Genomic DNA, 20,867 nt, shown 5'->3' with positions numbered 1-20,867 from the left:
TGTTTGGGAGCACTTCCAAAAGCACAGTTGTAAAACTTGCTGATGAGAGAGAGGCCCCAGCTATCAATGGTGCATATACATTCCCAATAGATGGGATTGCACTCTCAGCTATATTCAGCTTTGCTTTAAACAAAACAATGATGCACACATTTGGAAACGGTCTAAAAACAAGTACAGCTGCAAGCTCATTGGTCATAATCCAATATTTTAATGGTGCCAGCATATCGGGGGCCGTAATACTTTGCAAGACATTTCATTACTATCCATCCAATAATGCCAAGAACTGCAAATGTTCTACTTTCCAGCAGAAACGGAGGCAAAGTCAATAAATGAAAAGTATGACAAAAAGGGCCTAAAGTGTCAGAGGCTCCTGCAGGAATGATACCTCCTGCAGTGCACTGTCCTGAGTTTGAATCTGCAGGTCAGCTGGGGGCTTTCTATGTTGAGTTTGCACGTTCGTTTTATGTCTGTGTGGCTTCTTTCTGCGTATTCGAGCTTCCTCCCACAGTCCAAATACATGTCTCGTTAACTGGTGAATCTAAATTGGCTGTAGGTGTGAACATGATCATTAATGCTTTTGGTTGTTCTGTATTGGCCCTGTGATGGACTTCAGCAAATTCTTCAGCGTGTACCCTGCCTCGTGCCCAAAGCTGTGATAGACTGAAGGCCCCCACACCCTATGTCCCTGAAATTGATACATGGTTAAGAAAGGTAATAACTGGACCCTGCAGATTGTTATTTTTTATTATCACGTCTGCTGCTGCACACTATCCTACCAAAACAGAACCGGCTCTGCACATGCACCAGCTTCATCTCCTGGGAACACCAGGTGTTTGCACACTATTTTGTGAAATTCCACACTAAAGCTTATGGGATATATATGTCTGGCAGATATTAGTAGTTGCCCGGCACGGCACAGCATAGCTAAGAGAAGCATCGAGTTTATGATGAGAAGCTGATAAAGTCCTCTGCAAGAACAGACACCTTAAAAAGCTTCAGCTTCAGATTTTTACCCAGTCAGTTGCAGAAGAGTTTAATTTCTTTGTCTCTTTAAAGGTTAATATGAAATAGAAAATGAAAATATATCGATAAGCTAATCATTGTAAAATACATTTGGACATAAATACACATTTGCAAAATTAACCAAAAGTATTGAAATAAAAACTGCTGAAACTTATTAATGCTGTTTTTGTTAAGAAGCATGAAAAACGAAACATCTCAGCTTTTAAACCTTATGCTATTGTCAAAATATGAAGTTGAATCAGCCTTTACTATCAGGGACCTTCAGCTTTCAGACCTTAATTTTTGAGGAACTTGGAAGGGCAAAGACTTTACAACCAGATACTTCTTTGTTTGTTATTACTGTTTTTATTATTCATGAACTAATGTACACAAGTTAATGTACAATTAGACAAATAAAAAAAGAATTCCAATATGCAAGTACAAAGAAAGTTTAAGATTAAAAATATAATAAAAATGTAATATGGCGCAACATCGAGTAAGCTTATTACAGAGACACGCAAATAAGATTTTAAGACCACAGCAAATTTAGGGTTGCAGTAAAGCTGGGCATTTCCAACAATCCAATAACTAGGCAGTTACTGTGGAAGGAAATAAAAAAAATCTATTTTACATACAACTGGGAAATGCATTCAGTAATGGCAACTAAACACACACATTGAGTCTGTCAGGAGGGATTACGAGGAGATTTAATTTAGAGTGCTTTTGTCTTTGTCCATACTGAAATATGGGCGCCTTGATTACATAACCTTTCTGTAAAGTCAGGCAATCGACACCGCTCACATTAATTGAACAAAGATAATTAAAAAAAGAAAAAAGGCAAGTGTCAGAGGTTCAAAGGTCAGCGGAGGTTGTTGCACGATGCAGGCAGGGAAGAAACGAATAACTCATGTTTGAATAAATATCATTTTAAATTAAATTGTAAACATCCCGGTGGACACCTAAGCCAATTCTAACAATAACTTAATGCAAATCTTCTATTAACAGAAGGATGAGAAAACACTAATACTCCATCCTACAGAGAAACAGCCTACTGAAAACATACTGACAGTATTCTTGATCAAGATAATATAACACAAGTTTAATAGTGATGGCTCATAACAGCAGCAACAATCAGTCTGATAAAGGCGTAAAAGGAAGGCGAAGACTACTTCTTTCAGTAAAGCAGAAACAGACACAGCACATGATGGTAGCCTTGCATCAACGCGCATGCTTTCATGTAACAAAGTCACCAACCTAAAACGATACAAAGTGCGAGTGAAAGTTAAAAGCTCGTGAGTACATCTCGCTCCTGCATGCTCGTGTAGAACGGTTTCCCGAACACAAACGAGTGAAGTCCGGCCCTCAGCTTCTCAGCGAAGGCCATCACGATGTTCAGGTCTCCCTCCACCATCAGATCCAGGTCCGTCTTTAAGTTGCGCAATGACCGAAATGGCTTCTTCCCTTTTTGCCTGCGGAGAGAGACGTGGACACGTTGAAGTATAATGCAACTGTTAACCTATAAAACTCAGGGTCGGGGGACTTGCATTAGCATTTAGTTGGGCTGCAGCTGTGCACAGGAATGCCATGCCATGATGAATTATGTATGCTGCTAAAGCACGCTACCTGAGCATAAACAGCCTTGTCAAGGCACCTGTAAAATAGTATGCCCTTAGACCTCAGGCTGTCGACGGCACCATAAACAAGACCGGTTTTATGCTTTCACACGAGCCCACAAATTATGGTTTTGCTTGTGTAGTTAGTGTTGTCTCTGGAGTGAGATATGTTTGGGCGGTTTTTATGCATTGGAAGGAGTAGGCTTCAAAATAATTCATTTGGACTCAGTTTAAGCATTTTGGACAGGAGGGGAGCAAAAATCAAAGTAATGATTTGTAGAAGCAACGGGAGTTGGGGAAGGTCAGTCAACTGTTGTGGAGCACAGAAGGAGATGAGTCAAGCCCAGATGGAGCGATGACCAGGTCACCACCGGGTGGGAGGCATGAAACAATTCAGAGAGCCTGAGGAATATGGTGGACTTTAGAGTCTCAGATGAATTGAAGGGCTTAAGAAGGCGCTTCTGGACACGAACCAGAGATGGGTAAAATAAGCCTGATGGGATCAGAGTGTGACTGGACATACAATTATGTCCCCTTTTATTTATTTATTTATTTATTTATTTTCCTAACTGAGCAAAAGGGGGAGGTAATTAAAGCATATAGTGAGCATAAAGCTTCAGTACTGGTTTCAAACACACGCTGCCTTAATTAAAGCTTTAGTATGGAACGAGGCCACCATAAGCCACCAGGTCACCTTGCAACCTGGACTAGTGTCAAATTTCTGTGCCCGGGAGGTAACAGAGATACGAGAAATTATTTTCAGGGATCAAATGGCGATCATAAAAACATCATTTAGTGTTTTGATGATGATGAGAGGAAAATGCAATTTCCAGAGCCCTTTCAGAGGTTTAGCTGTGGTAACCTGTGAAGGTAACGCAATGTCTGTGCACCATTTCCTCTCAAAAACATTATTCATGCACTACATAGATGGGGAAGCTGTCCTTCTGGGAGGATGCTGAAGATTTATCACGCTGTGTGGCTACAAAGTCGGCCTCTCCCCAGTTTCCTCCTTACACCTTACACATATTATAGCTGAAATTATTTTCCTCTCTTTATTAATAAATCATGTTCTTTTAAAACACATTCTGCAGAGAAAAGCCAATGCTAATATTGGAAAGGCTGGCACAAGCAAGCATTCAGTATTCTTTCTGATAAATTACTTCTTCAGCAGAAGAAAACAGATCATATCTCTACTAACCGCCCCCAGCAGATACATATGTGCAGATGTCATAAAATTTTTTCATTCACCATTTTTCGCACTCTTGTGTGGCAGCACTTAAAATTTGTGTCTTCAAGGGTGTAAAGAGTAGTACACCGCAGGAATCTTTGGTTTCTAAATGCATAAGATGTATTCTATTCATGTTTCAGCCCTCTTTGTCACAGTTTGTTGGATCTGCATTAAAGCTCTGATGCACTATATTCAAGGAAGGGCACAAATTGCCTCAAAAGTGAATCAATCTTTTTTTTTTTTTCCTTCAGCTGAGCCATCACAATGTAAACACATTTTACTGCTGCTTAACTACAGGACAAACATGTTGTGCTCTCCACCGCATACAGGCACACTATTTGAAGATATGGGGTAAAAATGGAAGATGGGAAGTTATTCAAACTCATCAGTGTTCAGCAGCTTCCAAATAACCTAATTTTCAAAAAGTTGGGCCACTGTTTAAATATAAATGGAGTGAAGTAAATGTGAAGGTACCAGTTATACAGAACAACTTTCCAACTTTTCTGGAAAATAACTGGAAAAGATGAGAAATGTCTAATTCAACACTGATAATAATGTTTTATGTAAAGCAATAAGTGGCTGCTGTTTTAAAGCTGGGCCCAAAAGTGCCTCTAACAGATAACACAGTGGAGAGCTGACTGGAAAGGTGGGGAAAGAGAGCGGGGGAAGACATGTAGCAAAGGGTCGAGGGTTGAAATCAAGGTCAGGCCACTGCATTTGGTCTTTGTGGCCTATGGTCGCCGGCTCATGCTGTGAGCTAAACTGGCGCCCAGTCCTCACACACTTCTACCATAGACAGTACAAACGATGCAGTACCAAGTTCTGGGTTTGAAAACTGCCTTAAACCTGCATTTTTTCAGGCCAATAGAGGGTGACTCCTCTGGTTTCCAAAAACAGCCCCCAAAATAAAACTTCAAATTGTATAAAAATCAGAAAACATTCTTGGGCTCTTTTCCTCTTTAAATATTTTCCTGATGACTTTATGCACTCAGTTATTTCAGGTCAGACTGGATAAAACATGAAGTTCATTTAGTAAATTACAGTCATTAGAAGTGTCAGAAGCAGAAGCAGTAAAAGGCTCATTGCCCCGAGGTGCAGGACCGAGTGCTACAGGAGATCTTTTCAGCCTGTGGCTATTAAGACTACTTAACTCCTCCCCATCCTGTAGGGGGGACATTTATAAACAGTTTGAAACTCATGTGCTCAACAGTACTTTACACTGTTTAGACAGTTTCATCTGTTCTTTACTGGATAGGTGGATTACACAATTATCTCATTTTTTCTGCTTTTTGCCATCTCTTACCTCCATCTGCTGCTAACAGCATCAATATTATGAAAAGTCTGTCACTTTCTGCCCATTTACACCACTAGTCAAGCATTTATGATACAGCACATTTTTATATTTCCACTTTTTCTTTAATCTGCCTCTTGTTTTTAATCGTCCTTTCTATTTATATTTTACAGCTTTTATTTAAAAAGGCACAAAAATTGTCCTCAGGATGAGTAAAGTTCTTATCACATTTCTTCTTATTAGCAATGTAGGGTTATCCAGAGTAGCAACTTGTCACAAGTCATTAGCCAATAAGAGTGCATTTTCACATGCAGATGCATCCTTAGTTTTAAAAACTCGTCTCACAAACAAGATGGCGACAGTGAAAATGCTCAGCTTGAAGCGTCACATCGCAGTGGATACGGCCATCTTTCAATATTTAAATGCCAAACTTTATGAGGCAGAAATAGGTGGGTTTATAGCATGGTACAAAAATACATAAATAAAAGTAACAATAACGGCCTTTATATGACAACAGTAAACTATACAGGGGTTAGCTTGAAATTAAAAGGCTTAAAGATTACAGTACTAGGAGGCCTGAAAGCTTTGCGGAGCAGGCAGGCTGCCCACAGTTGTATTCGTGGCATCTTTTGGAGCATTTTTAACCAACTATCAGACAGATAATGTTGCCTATTTTCTAGTCCAAAACGTCTGTGCTCTGTGTTTGTTGAGCAAAATTTCAATTAACAGGTGTCTGTGTCATTGCTGTGCACACATACGGTTTGTGGATGCTCACGCCCAAGACGCATGGGCCAACAGACCGGTCAGCAACCATCTAGCAACTACTGGTCGAGAGGCAACAATCATTACTCCTTGAGTGGTTGGCAAGTGGTCGCCGGGTGTTGCAACAAAACGAATTACTAGGCATAGAGACCAGTCAGTGATCCCCTGGCTTCGGTTGCTAGTAGTTTACAGGCAAGACGCTGACTTGTCTGCAAACACTAATCATATACTTGCATCACTTAGCCGCATTTAAACTTGGGGAAAGTGCCACGCAAACTGGAAACGGAAAACATTTGCCTGCAAAGTAAAGCTTGTGCCTTGGTTGACGATATGACACAGCTCATAAGTTTCCAGTCCGCAGACAAGCTTCATCTTCATTACATGCAATTCACAAACTATTGGATGATATGTCACTGCTGCTACAGCCATCCTTTATACAGACTCTATGAACAAAACAGAATGGCAGATTATGAAAACAGATTACTAGTGACTATGTTATTAAAACATAATCTCCATGTTCTATCAGTCCTGGGGAAAGGATAGCAGCTGTTAAGGAAGGTTTTCTGATGTCACTAGTACAGTTTTATGTGTTAGATGTTGCGAATACACATTAGGAAGATAAGCACTCTTAGGTAGAAGGTTGCAAAATACATTATTTTGACTAGCATCTGGTATCCCCTGAAAGCTGTGGATATATATTGCTGCCTGTTGTAGAATAACAATATGCAGATGAGTTCTAGATGTAATCGCTTAAGCCAACAGCAGCAATGTTTGCGCTTTCTGCTCATGGGCAAAAGGGTGAACGTAATGCATAGTAGAAAAAAAAATCCCTCCAAAAGCAGCACTTTGGGGAAAACAAGCACTCAGACCTATAGATTCCTTGGGAAATGCATCACAGCCTGCTTGTTGAGACCAGTGTGAAGGATGACTCATCTGATCACAGGAGTTTTTTGCCTCCTGCTCAGCAGAACAGTGTCTGTATTCTTTGCACTACTTCTCCTGCAAAGAGCCAACCCCCATGTTCCCCTGACCTTATGTTCCACTCTGCGCGTTTCTTGACACACTCCTCTTCATCTTGATTTAAGTGTAGGCTTACACCTGCAGTCAGCTGAATCTGAGCTGTCTATATTCCTGTGTTTTTCGATCCAACATCACCGATAAAGGGACACTTCTCCTCCTGTATAGTTTTGGTTTAGTACTCTGAGAGTGTGGGCTCATCGTGGTACCGTCTCTCCTCTCCCACTGTCCATCTACCCGATCATGCCCTGAGACTGGTTTCATTTGGGTCCTCACTAAAACTCAAATGTTTCGTAGATCCTAATTATCCACTTTCTGATAATTTGTCCCTCCAAGCTTGCTGCACCCTCACTACTGCACAGCCAAACCCTGAAGACAACAATAACTGAAACTACCATTTTGATAACAGGGCTTTAGGGTACTTCTTGCTGTGTGCTTTATGGATGCCCAGCGGTGATGGTGGGTCAAAGCAAGGTCAGCAGCTAGAACGCAAAGTCGAATCAAAAACAATGGCTGAAAACAAGGAAATCATCAGCTCTCCTTTTGGGGATTTTCTTGAATCTTCCTGTGGTGCAGTGTCTCTGAGTGCCACACGGTAATCTCTTTTCTTATTTGGATTAAAGACTTATTAGTGACAGCTCTTACGTTTCGTCCTCGATGTACTTGAGCAGAGTGAGGGCCTTCCTGTGGAGCAGCAGCAGAAACTGGGCCAGATAGGTGCTCCGCAGGGACAGGCCTGGCTTCAGCATGAACACCTGGGTACGAGACAGGATGTCAATTAGTAGTCGGAGCCGCGGCTCTGCTGGAAGAAGAGCAGAATAATACACTTCTCCCTTCCTTTGTGCTAACCTTGAGAAACAATCATGCTGTTGCTACCGTCTTGGGGGGAGATTCCTAACAACAGCAACAGCTCTAAGATGGCTCTCAGGTGAACAAATGATGGGGTGTGACCACTCGGCTTTCAAATATTTGCCGTAAAGCCGGGCACACATCTGATCTGATTTTTGAGCTATGACAGTGACTCGACCACTTTTAACTTCACAATAACACACACAGCAGTAAAATTACAACTATGCTCTGGTGGTTGCATGCAGCCATCTGTGAGTGAAGCTGTGGCATAATTGCAAAAATATCTTCTAATTGGTGATTACACAACAACCCTCTAAAAACCAGCAACTCAGTGATTAGAAGACAAGTATTAATTAATAGCATACACCGTAAATCTGCTTAAGCATCACTTTTGCTAATTATAAGTTTGAGTCAATGACTGTTCTGTTCTGTTTTCATGCTCATGAACTGAAATGCTTGAACATTTCTGTCTCAAATCTAATTAAAACTGAACCCAATTTTTTCTGTGTTAATTTTTTATTAAAAAAAAAAGAAAAGAAAAAAAAGACTGTGTGTAATGTTAAATACACCGATATTTTAAGTAGATGCCATGTACAAATCTCCTACATAACAGCTGGAGAGTGAAAGCTGAATTTTCATCTTTATGTGAGTCAGAGCTGACTGTGAGTCAAAATCAGATGACACATACCTGCAAAAACATGTGATTTATTTAAGCAATTACAGGAAAGATTTTGCAGACTGGCTCATATAACAATCAGTCACAAATGAGTTCATCTTAGGAAAGATAAAGCACGGAGCAATGTATACGGTCACCGAAAATCATTTCATACCACAGAAGCCCTTCCTTATTTGATCATTATTTCTATTTTATTTTAAATGACAGCAAAGAGAGGACTGCTTTTCTGCATTTAATTATGACATTACTAATGGGGCTACTATATCAATATGTCACGAAGACAGACATCTTTAATTTCTTCATCTTAAAGCAGTTTATATATAATGAGAGATGATTTTTTTTTTGTTAGATTCTTACCTCAATTATAAATGACTTGACCAAAGTGTCTTTATGCATGACGTCTTGAAATATATTCCTAAGAAAAAGAGCACAGATGTTATCGCATTAGAGCTTTTCATTTTAGAGGTTTTTAAGTATAGTGTAAGGAAGCTTCAACTTAAATGTTACATCCTTGTTTTCACACAAGCCCTGAACATTTATAGTTGTCACCAAAACGAGCATGTAAGAATGCAAATCTGTGACGCAATGGTAGTGGGAATTAAACTGTCTTTATATTACAGAGCTGGCAGGTTCAAGCTTATATGATGCCTGACTGAGTACATCTCTAAAAACACAACATATATGAGTATCACTTACAGGTCAGGTGTAAAGGTTTCGTCAGTGTGAATGACTGTATCTGGAGGTATGTCATCCTCGCTATCCGTCTTCCAGAGCGCGCTTAGCTCAGAACGCATGTAGCGCCGCTGGTTGTATGTGTGTTCGTGGCACGGCGGCATCTGTTTCACTGTGTTGATGTCCACGTCGATGTGTGTGGTCGGGTAGGGCGAGTAGAGTACCTGGCGGAAGGGCAGAACAAAGCTGCCGGTCGAGTCCTAAGAATGGAAAAAAGGTGAAAGTTGCTGCTGTTTGCACCTGTGAGCACAAAAGCTAAACTCGGTGCTTGCAAAAAATTTTATATTAGAAATTCTGATGCACATAAAAGTAAAATGCAAAACATTGGTAAAGAACAATCATATCCATAGATACAACATGCAGATCAGCTTTAATACATAATTTAACTTTTAGAAACACAGAAGCTTTAGTCGTTTTTCTCTCGGTCAGTTTCAGTAATGTATAAGATGCAGATTTTGCATTTGCTCTACAATATACATTAGCAACCCTCCATGACTTTATGACTATGATAGTTTTTGCATTTTTTTAAACTTTCTGTACATTAAAAAATGAGCACAAAACGGCTTTAAAATGCGCAGAGGCCTTTAACTTTAATCTTTTCCATGGACTATCATAAAAGCAGATCTATTATACTCATAGCCAAGTCCTTATTTTTATTTTTGGACTTGAATAGTTCTGCACAATTCACATTTCAAAATAATCCTCATTAATCTTATGCTAAGACTTTCTGCAGTCCCTCAGTTCATCCTCTGTCAGAAACAAACCATCGTAGCGCTTCTTTAATCGTCTTCCTTCCTTTAAAGCCAGCTTTTCCTGATTGACACAAAACAACAAATTGAAACAGCAGGTGGGTGGTACACCTGATGTACCTGCGTTGACCATATTTGGAATTGTCAATGACATATAGATCCGAGAGCAGAGAAAAAGTCTAAAAAAAATAAATAAATGAATGTTTAGAGTCTAAAACTTTAATTTTATAGCTTATAGAGAAGCTGAACCATTTCAATTATAAATGAAATATTTAAGTAAAGGTTTCTTTTTGAATATGTTCTTTCATAACCTAAAATTGTGTCTGTCACAATTATGACCAAATATGTAGCTTCTCCATGTTTTGCTTTGCATGGTCACACTGGTTATATGTTTCAAAGCAGATGAATCTCATGCAGTGTAAAGGGAAAGTCTTATTGAATTATGTCCCTGATATGAAAAAGAAATTAGGTCAGAGCAACAAACAAGGGTGACATCAAATCAGCAGACAAAACAAAACAATAGCCAGATCCTAATTCTAACCACAGTGTACTGTATAATGAGAAAGAGCTGGTGGCTACCTTGAGCAGACCCTGAACAAACAGGCCAGTGTCATACTTGAAGGAGTCGTCGGCCCTGCAGAGGCGAGAGCACTTCCTCTCAGCAGGAGTGAGAAAGAGGCAGAGAGTCCGCACAATCTGTAAAAGGTCAGATATATCAACCCACAGTCTGACTTTCTAACTAATGAGGCCTGAAGATAACCGGGTCTGATTATTTACTGAAGAATTTATGCAACAAAAGCTTTATCTTTATTTAATTGGTGTTCAGTTTGGGCCTCGAGACAAGAAACCTACAAATTAAGGCATTGCGTGCTTTTGATATTCACTGGGAAAAACTGGAGCTGCTATATTTGTGCACCACTAATCTTTCTTTAAATCAGATACCTGGAGATTTAAAGTGGTTTTTCAAACACACTGTATGGAGAAAGTTTTCATACTTTGTTTCACTTTTGAATCAATTAACTTAAAAAAAAAAAAAAAAAAAGACTCTTCTTCTTGCCAGAATTGTTCAAGCTCACCTAGGTTGGATGATGAGTGCACAGCCATTTTCAGCACTCCCAAGAGATGCTTTTATGCTGCAGGTCAGTTTTGAAATGTAAACCTCTGCTACAGCCTGAGGGGAACTCTGGATCAGGTTTCTCTGAATTTGTCTGCCTGTGTCTTTCCTCTATCCCAACTATTCCCGACGTCCATATTTATAGAGAAACCATCCACACAATAAGACGTTCCTACCACATTTGACAATAATAATGAGGTGACGCTCAGCATCTGCACAGTTTAGTCTTCATTTCATTAAACTATATGATTTTCTTTCTTATGGTCTTAGAATCAAGTAGTAGCTGAGTGCTACCTTCATAATGGTTTTCATTTAGTAAAGCTCTCTCTTCTCAATAAAGCACAGCCGGATCTTAGTTACAGAGATCATTAGTTTCTCGGTTACCTTCTGACCAAGACCCTTTGTTCTTTATAGTCGAGTTTGGCTCAGTGGCCAGATTTGAGAAGACTGTCATGGTCACAAACCTCTACCAATGAATAACAAAAGAATGATAGAAGCGAAAGCGCACTCGGTTCCTTTTAATGTTGCAGAAACAGCCTTGTACCCCCTGAAATCTCTAAGTTGACACAATGCTTTCTCACACATCATCTTGACCTGTCTAGATAACTGCGAGCCTCCCTACTTGACTCCAATTGAGCTGTAAAAGCATCTCAAGGACGACTGATAGATTTTAGGCGTCACACCGCAATAACAGTTTTTGAAGTGTTTTGCAAAGACTGATGAGGGGAAAAAATAAAACGCAGGCTCATTTTCAGATGAGTATGAAACACAGGAAGATGAGGAAAACTTGAAAGAGTCTGAAAAGAGCAGACTTGAAGCAATAACCCGACTGAAAATCAAAATACTGATGCGAAACTAAAAGAAGTGCAAGAGGGGCTCATTAACAAACAAACATAACAACAAGCTTCAAAACATTTAAAATTATGTAGATGCTGCGTCTGTGTGGAGCCACTAATCCAGCACATTTACCTTGTTTATTTTCTCCGGGTTGCTTCCAACCACGATTGAACAGCCACACGTCTGCAGATGAGAGCTGATGGCCCTGAAACACAGAGACAACATCATGCAGATTAGCACCAATTAGCTTCATTGGAATTCTTCTAATTAGAAACGAAAAGTTTTTAGGAATAACAACTGAGACTAAGGAACGGCATCCCTCCCCGCTAAAAATATGAGGCCTTAAACCTTTTGACTCATCGACTTCGGCTCACATTCCAGCCTTTTTGAATTGACTTGTTTGATTGCTCATAAAAAAGGATTACTTCTAAACCTGAGATTATTTCAAGTAACACACAGTGAGTGTGTTCTTTCTTAAAGCCTGAGCTATAAATATCAGATCCCAGCAAATAAGTTCCACTTTCCAGATGCTCTGTCGTCGTCACAGGATACTGAGCTAATCCTGTTCAACTCTGAGCAATTTGGCGCTTCATTGCTAGAATGGACTTTGTAGACTCTCAACACTAAAGAGCGATTAAGCTTTTCGTCCTTTCTCAGGAGATAACTTCAGCTAAGTGAAGAGCCATTACTCATCATTTGAAGGTTGATGGGTGTTAAATGGGCATTGTTCATCATCCGTCTCCATTTGCCTGTACCGGATTGCTTACTTGTGTAGGAAATCCTCATGGCAGCTGTCCCCGATGTCATCATCATTTAGCACCGTGTCTTTTATCTGCTCAGCAGGAGCGAAACAAATGAGTCATTTTAAAAATTGGCCTACAACAAAGACAAAAGTGCTGACGGGCACATCTGCAAGGCATTGTAATGAAAGTGGAGGGTTAAAAAAAAAAAAAAAAGACAGTGAAAGATTCTGGGGAGCTTCTTTGTACTTTTGCATTTGCTTCATTTGCATATTAAAAGGGAGCAAATGTGTTGAATCACACTGGGTGGTAATCTAGGCAGGGAGAGAACCTTGTTTAGTTAAACCTCTTGGAAAAAGAAGCCATTTGAACAAGAAAAACCACAGAAAGACAAATACTTTCCTCATGTTTTGTCAATAAGCTCCTTTCAGTTACTGGCAACATGATATAGGATAACATACTACTGGCTCCGTCTTGATTTTGTTATTTAAATGTAATTTAATGATGCCAACAATGCCAACCAGTTTTTCTAATGCAAAATGAACGACATCTTTCACTGTCTCTTAGTTACTGCGCAGTTGGTATTAATAGACTGAAAAATTGTTACTTACATCTATATCTTCTTGTACACTATGTGTCTTCATAGAGGTCAGCAGCTCCATGATAGGGACAATTTCTAAGCTCAGCACTGAGATGATATTGTAACCCTAAAATTAACAGAAAAAAAAGGAGAGAAATGAACAAGAAGTATCCAACCTACATATAAAGACACACAAGGTTAAAAATCTGACTTTTAGTACTTTATCAGTGCATTCAGTATTCCAGGAAATCTCAAAGCTCTAAAAACAGCAAGTGCATCAGCCAAAAGAAAGGTCCTACTAACTGAACTCCAACTAACAACTAACTCCAGTGATGCATTTTGAAGCAGTTTTTTTTTCTCTCCCAGTTACTGGTGTGTTAAATCATTCTATCCAACGCTATTATTACTTGTTCACTAGCTTCCCCTGTAGGATCCCTCAGACCTAATTAGCTAAGCAACCCCTCTGTGTTCGGAGGATACAATTTTATTATTCTGGCAATGTTACTGAAATCCCAAATGGGTACAACAAATGTGACAGATAAGTTAATACTCCTTTAAATGTAATAATTAAAGCTGAAAGGCAGGTTTTATGAGTATAAAGAATAATAATTTGCCTATTCTTCAGTGCACACTAAGGCCAAATGCCTGTAAATCAAGGCTACCTTCTGCATCCAAATGCGTCCCTTGCGGATAACGTGCTTCAGCCTCTCCACACAGATGGTGTGCAGGGGGAGGTAGAAGGACAGCTCTGTTTGAGGCAGAATAATGGACAAGGCACATGTGTTCTTGTCCCCCTTGAGCTCGCCATCAAAGATGAGAGACACGATGATGACGCCCTTTTCTGCCAGCACAAAGAACTTCACGTCCACGGCACCGCACTCTGCGCTACGCAGAATCTCCCCATTGAGTGTGTGATTAGCCAAAAATGTTACTTCTCCATCGCTGAGGAACATCAACTGATCACCCTTTGGTACCCAGATGTGGCGCACCCGTGGTCCCAGAATATTGTCCCAGTAGGCAAAGGTGGCAGCCAGGAGCGGGCATTCTCCCTCTACCGCTACTTCAGACTTTGCCACAGCAGGTGATTGAGGTGGACAGCCGGAAGACATTGGACAGGTCTTCAAGGATCACTTATAATTAACCTGAAACATAGAAACCCCTTTGTTTATGTTACAAGTACAGGACAAAAAAAAGTGTGAGTGGAAATGAAACCGATTTGTTTGCACTTCACAGACCAGCCCCAAAGCAACTTCTGCTTCTCTGACAAATGTCGAAAGTAAAAAGATGTTTTCTACAGGCATTCATGAAAACAGTAAAAAGAAGGGGTCATTTTATATTCAGATTTCTGGCAGACTACACACACACGTTACAAGCTCATTCAAAAAAAGCCTCTGAGACTTTCTGGTCTTCTGTGAAGTTTGGATTGTACAGCTTACACTTGGATTTAATTTCAGAGAAAACATTCGTTCTCATTATTTCCATCCCCCACTGATTACAGGTCAGGTGAAATATAGCCAACTTATCCCACCAAATAAAGAATTATATTGATTACAGGCACGCCGAATTTACAAGAAATGTCAGCTTATTCGAGGCTTGAGGTTATTACTTTGCCAGATAGTTGTACATTTCAACAGCAATCAAATTTACATTTAAATTAAAAGCTTTTAAAACAGAGTTTGGCGTCTAATAGTTACAGCAATTTAAAAAGAACGTAAACAACCTTATACTTCAGACGCACATATTGTAATCTCCACGTAAATTTTGACTGGAAGTTAATATGTGTAACTTTAAGAATAAGAGCGTAAGAAACGAAATGCAGGTAGTGTTTATTCGATTATAGGCTAACTAAAGCTAACCCGCTAACTAGCGTGAGCCAACGACATCAATACAACTTACTTTTTCGGTGTTTTGGATGTTGAAAACGCCACACCACAGCGGTTCCAGAAGATAGAGGTTCAGTGTTAATGAAAAGTCATTGCATTTTTGCCTGTTGGTGCCATAGCTTACATTAACTACGATTAGCCAGTTGCAGCTTGGCTGCAATTTTGTTATGATCGTTAGCACACTTCCTACTACGTCAGGCTTACGTCATTGGTAGGGGTAAACGACGACCTCTAGCGACCGGTACATGGCAGTGTACAGCGAGTCAATGATGTCATTTTTATTCCAGGCTGCTACCTTCAGAAAATTAGTCATTTTAATTCATTTACATGGAGCCTGGTCATACAAATGGATGTAGCTGCGGGCCCCACACATTGTGTTTGCCTTTTAATTTCATCCTCCAAGGCTAATGCTGACTATAAATAATGGTTACTGACTCCTTCTTTTCTCCCTTTCATTATACATGTGTGAACTGCACAATATCTTCTAGCTGCAGAACCCCACAAGCTGAACTGGAGATGTTAACATTACTGTATTATTTATTTTAAACATCCTCATTCTTTGTTTGCTTTCAGAGCAGGCTAAAAATCTGAGGTTCTCTTCTCCAAACAACCAGAGACCAGTTTTCCAGTCAACCCCTCCCTATCACAGGAATCTGTTTGAATGCTGTACAACCAAGATACCTTCACACTTAATCCTTGTCTGTAAGCACACAAATTTACAATATTATTCCAAATGGTCTTTGCACGACTCTAATGGGACAACTGATGCTGGCTCTAAATGGGTCTTAGGATACTGAATTGCTCCTGAAAACAGTCAGCACTAATTACAATTCCAACTAAGGATTAAAATGCTATGGCTGTATCACCATCTAACCATATGCATTCCTCTATCTTACTTGGGCTAGTAATAGTTTTCATACTCTGTGTCCACCTCAGTCAGACTATTTTCAGTTGCTTGTGTGGCCTCTTGTTTTCTGTTGCAATTCAGGAGTGCAAATCTCAGAGGGTACACTAGTAATAGGCAAACTACAAATAGTAAGCAGCTGTCTTCATCCAAGCCTAATCCTATAATAAACCTCCCTTACATTATACTGTAGCGTCCCAATGCACAGTGAAAACCCGAAAGTAAACAGTCTGATAAATTTTAAGTCACAACAGATCGATAGAGGAGTGGATCTCAAGTGTTTTACCTCATAACCATTGGCCTCTCTAATTGCTCTAGTTTGTCTATCGAGCTTTTCTGCACTGGCTTGCACCTTTCAAAGTCAAGCTGTTCCCTGTCCTGAAGGGAATAGCTTGACAGGGAATAGTTAAGTCATTACAGTCCAATAATTGTGAGGTTACAGTGAAAAGAAGAAGAGTCTAGGTTGTAACATCAAACATGAAAATCCTTGCTGCAGTCCAAACACCCCTCTCTAAACATCTGAACAGTGTTAAGCTCAATTAACACTGTTCATTTTTTAAATGTCTTAGAAGTCAGTGGAACTACACAGATCAATTGTCTTCAAGCTGTCATTTTCCTTGTTCTTTCTGAATAAAACGAATACCTTGTGGTCACAAAACAAGGCTATTACAGCAGCATTTGGATAAAGCAGCTACAGTTTTTGGCCATTTTGGTCTCCTATTATTTTCCACTACATAGAATTTTAATAAACATTAGGTAAAACTAAAAACACACTTTATTTTATTGCTGATTGAAGTCAACAGAATTGTTTGCAGCTATGTTTCTGTTACAATTTATCTGATTTTGCCAGAGTTAAGACCCACAGTCGTGACTGTATTACCCTCTAGCTGGAATAAATTTGCATAGAATATATGCAAACTGGCCCTAATAATATTGAATATTATTTCAGTGAAGTCAGTTTCTTTCTGTTGTGTCCCGTCACAGCATTTCTCTCTGTGTGCAGTAAGCCTATCGCTGAGAGTCCCTTTTTCTATGGAGCTCAGCAACAGCGGACTTGGACAATGTGTGGACAGTCAGCCAAGCAGTCAGCTTAAAAAGAAAAAAAAGAAAAAAAGAAAAAAGTTGGCTCCAGCTGAAGTTTTCAAGGTCACTGACCATCAACAGACTTTCCAAATTGTGTCCCCCCTGGCTGCTCTACTGATGAGATTTCAGTCTGTGAAAAGCATTGCAGCAACAGCTCCTGTCTAAGTCTGAGCAACAGTCCCCTCTTTTCATTTTTCACAGACAAAATTCTCAATGATTATTAGCTGTACATGTGTAGTTTTCATTTTAATATTGATACAAAATCTTTTTTTGTCCATAAATGAAACTAGTGTTATCAGAACATCTTCTATTGTGATGATGAACCTGTGAGGTTAAGAGCCACCTTCATTTTTGACCCTAATTATGCCTAATTAAAAGGATGCTAATGCACTGTACTTCAGCACCGTGCTTTACATAGAAAAGCCTCAGGATCTTCTCCCTTCATGTTATAATTCTTTTAATCTTCAAACTATGTGAAGGTTCTTGGGGAAATGTTTGGCTTTTTATGTCTCCCACAAAAGCCTTTCTTATTACCACTTGCCAGCCACCTTCTGTGATGATGGTACATATTAGATTTACCTTTTTATGTGTTTTCTGATTGTAGCCCTTGCAGTGATGCAAACAGGCACTCTAACTACCCAAAAATATTACTTTGCTACTTGCAGGTTTTCTTACACCAGGATCAAGGTTTGGAAAATCGTGTTTGTCGCCCACATTGCTCCTCTAGGAGGTGTTACATCCCAGCTGCTTCAGATTCAGCATTGATTTCACATTTGATCCTCATTACACTAAGTGTGCAGATGTAAGACAATAACTCTCTGCCTACGATATTTTGTAAAGAAACTAGATTACCATTAATGTTAAAATTTGTCCTTCTGTCTAAGCATTGATCTGGTTATATGTCAGCTGGGTTTTAAAGGAAAACCTTCAATAGAGTTAGAAAATTAATTGGTTTCCTGAGCAGAATTAGCTGAGAAGATTTAATACCAATCTGTTACACTTGTAGCAGACATTAGCATAGCGTTGGATCGCTGAAATATGCCAAACCTGCCCAATAGTTAAAAAAAACATGTTACTTTTGGTGTTAACTTTGTAAAAAGAGAAAGAGATGTAAAAAATACACATTTAATTATTAACTGATCAGATGACTGATGTTTTCCAGAGAAATTAAAACATTCAGTTATTTATGTGAAGGCTAATGCTAACAAAAATGAGACTAAAGCTGATGTTTGGCAAAATTTTTTATATATCCATAAAATAAAAAGCATATAGCCTGCACTTCTAATAGTGTATTATTACTATACAATTAAATAAGGTAAGGTTAGGATACTTTGTATCAATATTTTGAGTATAAATTCAGAAGAATCACATGGTAATGGTTAGGAAATCGCGGGCTGTATACCGTGCTGCCTTACATTCATTCTTTTCCACATATCCAGTAGATATAAATATTATCCTGCAGTTAATACTGTATCCACAGCACTCTATCGTTTCCAGTTGTATACCTACTGAACAGCCACTTTGTTAGGTCTCATGGAAGGGCTTAACCAATCTTATATGTCTATGAAAACAGCATTTTACCATCTTCCTCAGTTTTTCTGCTTTTGCAAGAACTAGCGCTTTGTCAGTGTAGACTGTGTTGTCTTTTGACAGTAGAAAGGCTTTATTTGAAGTTTTACACGCCTCCTCTTTCATCTTAGCTCATCACTCAACTTGGCGAGCAGACTTTTTAGGCAGTAGCGCTGTCGTCTTCAGCTGTCATTTGATCCGTATGTGCCCTAATGAGTAAGAGGCAAATGTGTCTGTGATGCCTTTCCCCTCCATCACACCTCAGTTTAACGAGTGTGAAAAAAAAAATCACCAGTCAATTATCTAAATGTGTCATAATAAACTCACAACATGGACCACTCTATTTCACAGTTTCACACATTATTAGCAGCAAAGTTGTTTATCCAACCGTTCAAAATGCTCTGACCCTTGTGCTGATGATAGTGTCAGCATCCCACATTTGACCGGGCATTTATTTAAAGATAAAGCGCCACTACATTAATCATTATGAACATAAAGGCAGGTGAAAAAAAATGAAGGCAAAACAAACAAGTAAGGTCACTGAAAACCAGTTGAGAGCTACACACCATTTTTCAAATCATATTCCCTCCTTTTGTGTTTCAGCGATGGTGGTGGAAAGCAAAGTCTCTCTAAAATGCTGGCCCAAAATTTCCAATTCAACTCAGTTAAAATGTGATCACTGTAAAGGCTGTAGGATGTGAATCACATTGTTTTTGTACTATAGAACTACTCACTGGCACCTCGCACGCTGTGAATGGGGGCATTGTCGTCCTGGACGAGATCACTCCCATCAGGAAAGAAATCTGATAAATGTGATAATGTGATTTGCACTGATGCTTCCCGCCAGGTTCAGACTGCACATTGTCCTGATCTCAAAGACATAGGGCACTGGCTTTGGACTGGGACCAAAAATGGATGTCATGCACAACAGTCGGTCATTTGATATCATAAAGAGCGTAATGGATGAAAATCACTTCATTCTGACAGCAAGACTAGCGTTTTAGATTGTTTTCCCCAAGTTTTTGCAGGGGTTGGATCCCTTTTGTGAGGTGACCCAGTAACTGTGTACAACTGTAGACATGACTATGTATGAATTTAAAATGAGGGACAGTAGACAGACAGTATATATGTGATAGAGACCTCTTCAGTTGCCAGAGTACTCTAGAACCAAGTCTCATCTTAGTAGCCCTCTTGAAATGCCTCCTAGTACGTTTTAAAGGAGTTACATTTTATTTTGCATTTGCATCAATATAAAACAGACACTTTTTTAAGGTACATGCGTTCAAATATCACATCAGTCAATTTATGTGGCAGCAATTTAATGCATGTAGATATGGTCAAAGCATCCTGTTGAAGTTCGAAATGGTGAAAAAAGGTGATTTAAGTGACTTTAAATGTGGCATGGTTATTGGTGCAAAATAGGCTATGGCTGTCTGAGTATCTGAGAAACTGTTGATCTACTGGGATTTGCCCACAAAGCAACCTCTGGGGTTTACCGAGAATGAAATATCCATTGAGCAGCCGTTGTTTCGAGGGTAAAGCCTTATTGATGGCAGAGGTCTGAGGAGAATGGCCAGAGTTTTTTGAACTGATAGAAGTGCAACAGTCACTCAAATAACCACCTTACAACCAAGGTTTTCCAAAGAGCATCTTGGAACACACAGCACATCAAGCCTTGAAGCAGATGAGCTACTGCAGCAGAAGACCACAGCGGGAGCCACTCCTGTCAGCTAAGAACAGGAAACCGATGCTACAGTTCACACACGCTTACTAAAATTTGACAGCAAAAGATTGTAAAAATGTTGCCAGCTGTTATGAGTCATGATTTCTGGTGCATCATTCAGATGATACGGTCAGAAATTGTGCAAACAAAATAAAAGCTCTGATCCATCCTGCTGCGTGTCAATAGTTGAGGCTATCCCCGCCCATCCCTTTATGAACACAGTGTGCCCATGTTCTCACGGTCGCTTTCAGCAGGATAATGAATCATATTAAAAAAATCATTAAAAACCAAACCAGTTTCTTGAGCATGACAGAAAGTTCAGATGGTGTCCACAATCACCAGATCTCAAACAGAACACCACTGAGATGTCTTTTTAACTGCAGCCTCCTTTAAAAAGGTCTTGTGAAAACACTAAATAGAGCATTATATTTTCACTCTCATTTTAAATGTAAACAAATGACATCTACTTACTGTCAAGTGAGCCTTAAGGTAAAAGTGTTCATTTTCTAGCCTTG

The 20,867-nt window shown here is 39.5% G+C and overlaps 1 protein-coding gene across 1 annotated transcript; it reads right to left on the bottom strand.

The window, feature by feature from the left end:
* Positions 1-1,348: 1,348 nt before the first annotated feature.
* c9orf72 (C9orf72-SMCR8 complex subunit) lies at positions 1,349-15,288 on the bottom strand. The gene is made up of 10 exons (XM_040023617.1): positions 15,087-15,288; positions 13,853-14,332; positions 13,222-13,317; positions 12,638-12,702; positions 12,003-12,075; positions 10,499-10,615; positions 9,135-9,370; positions 8,796-8,853; positions 7,559-7,668; positions 1,349-2,471 (listed from the first exon to the last, which is right to left on the bottom strand). The coding sequence occupies exons 2-10, from the start codon at positions 14,297-14,299 to the stop codon at positions 2,285-2,287; spliced, it is 1,389 nt and encodes a 462-aa protein (XP_039879551.1). The 5' UTR covers positions 14,300-14,332; positions 15,087-15,288; the 3' UTR covers positions 1,349-2,284.
* Between the last annotated feature and the right edge of the window lie 5,579 nt (positions 15,289-20,867).

Source organism: Simochromis diagramma, unplaced genomic scaffold, assembly GCF_900408965.1.
Source record: "Simochromis diagramma unplaced genomic scaffold, fSimDia1.1 OVJJ01000303.1, whole genome shotgun sequence".
NCBI classification, from domain to species: domain Eukaryota; kingdom Metazoa; phylum Chordata; class Actinopteri; order Cichliformes; family Cichlidae; genus Simochromis; species Simochromis diagramma.
The sequence above is the reverse complement of the archived record's forward strand: the minus strand, read 5'-3'. Positions and strand labels throughout refer to the sequence as shown.

What these genes read in the sequence shown, in the direction of transcription:
- c9orf72 (XM_040023617.1), bottom strand. Translation starts at nt 14,299, where the DNA reads ATGTCTTCCGGCTGTCCACCTCAATCACCTGCTGTGGCAAAGTCTGAA. An exon ending in GACGCATTTGGATGCAGAAG is followed by an intron (nt 13,318 to 13,852) that starts GTAGCCTTGATT and finishes TGTTAATTTTAG; the next exon opens with GGTTACAATATCATCTCAGT. An exon ending in GAAACCTTTACACCTGACCT is followed by an intron (nt 8,854 to 9,134) that starts GTAAGTGATACT and finishes TCTTTTTCTTAG; the next exon opens with GAATATATTTCAAGACGTCA.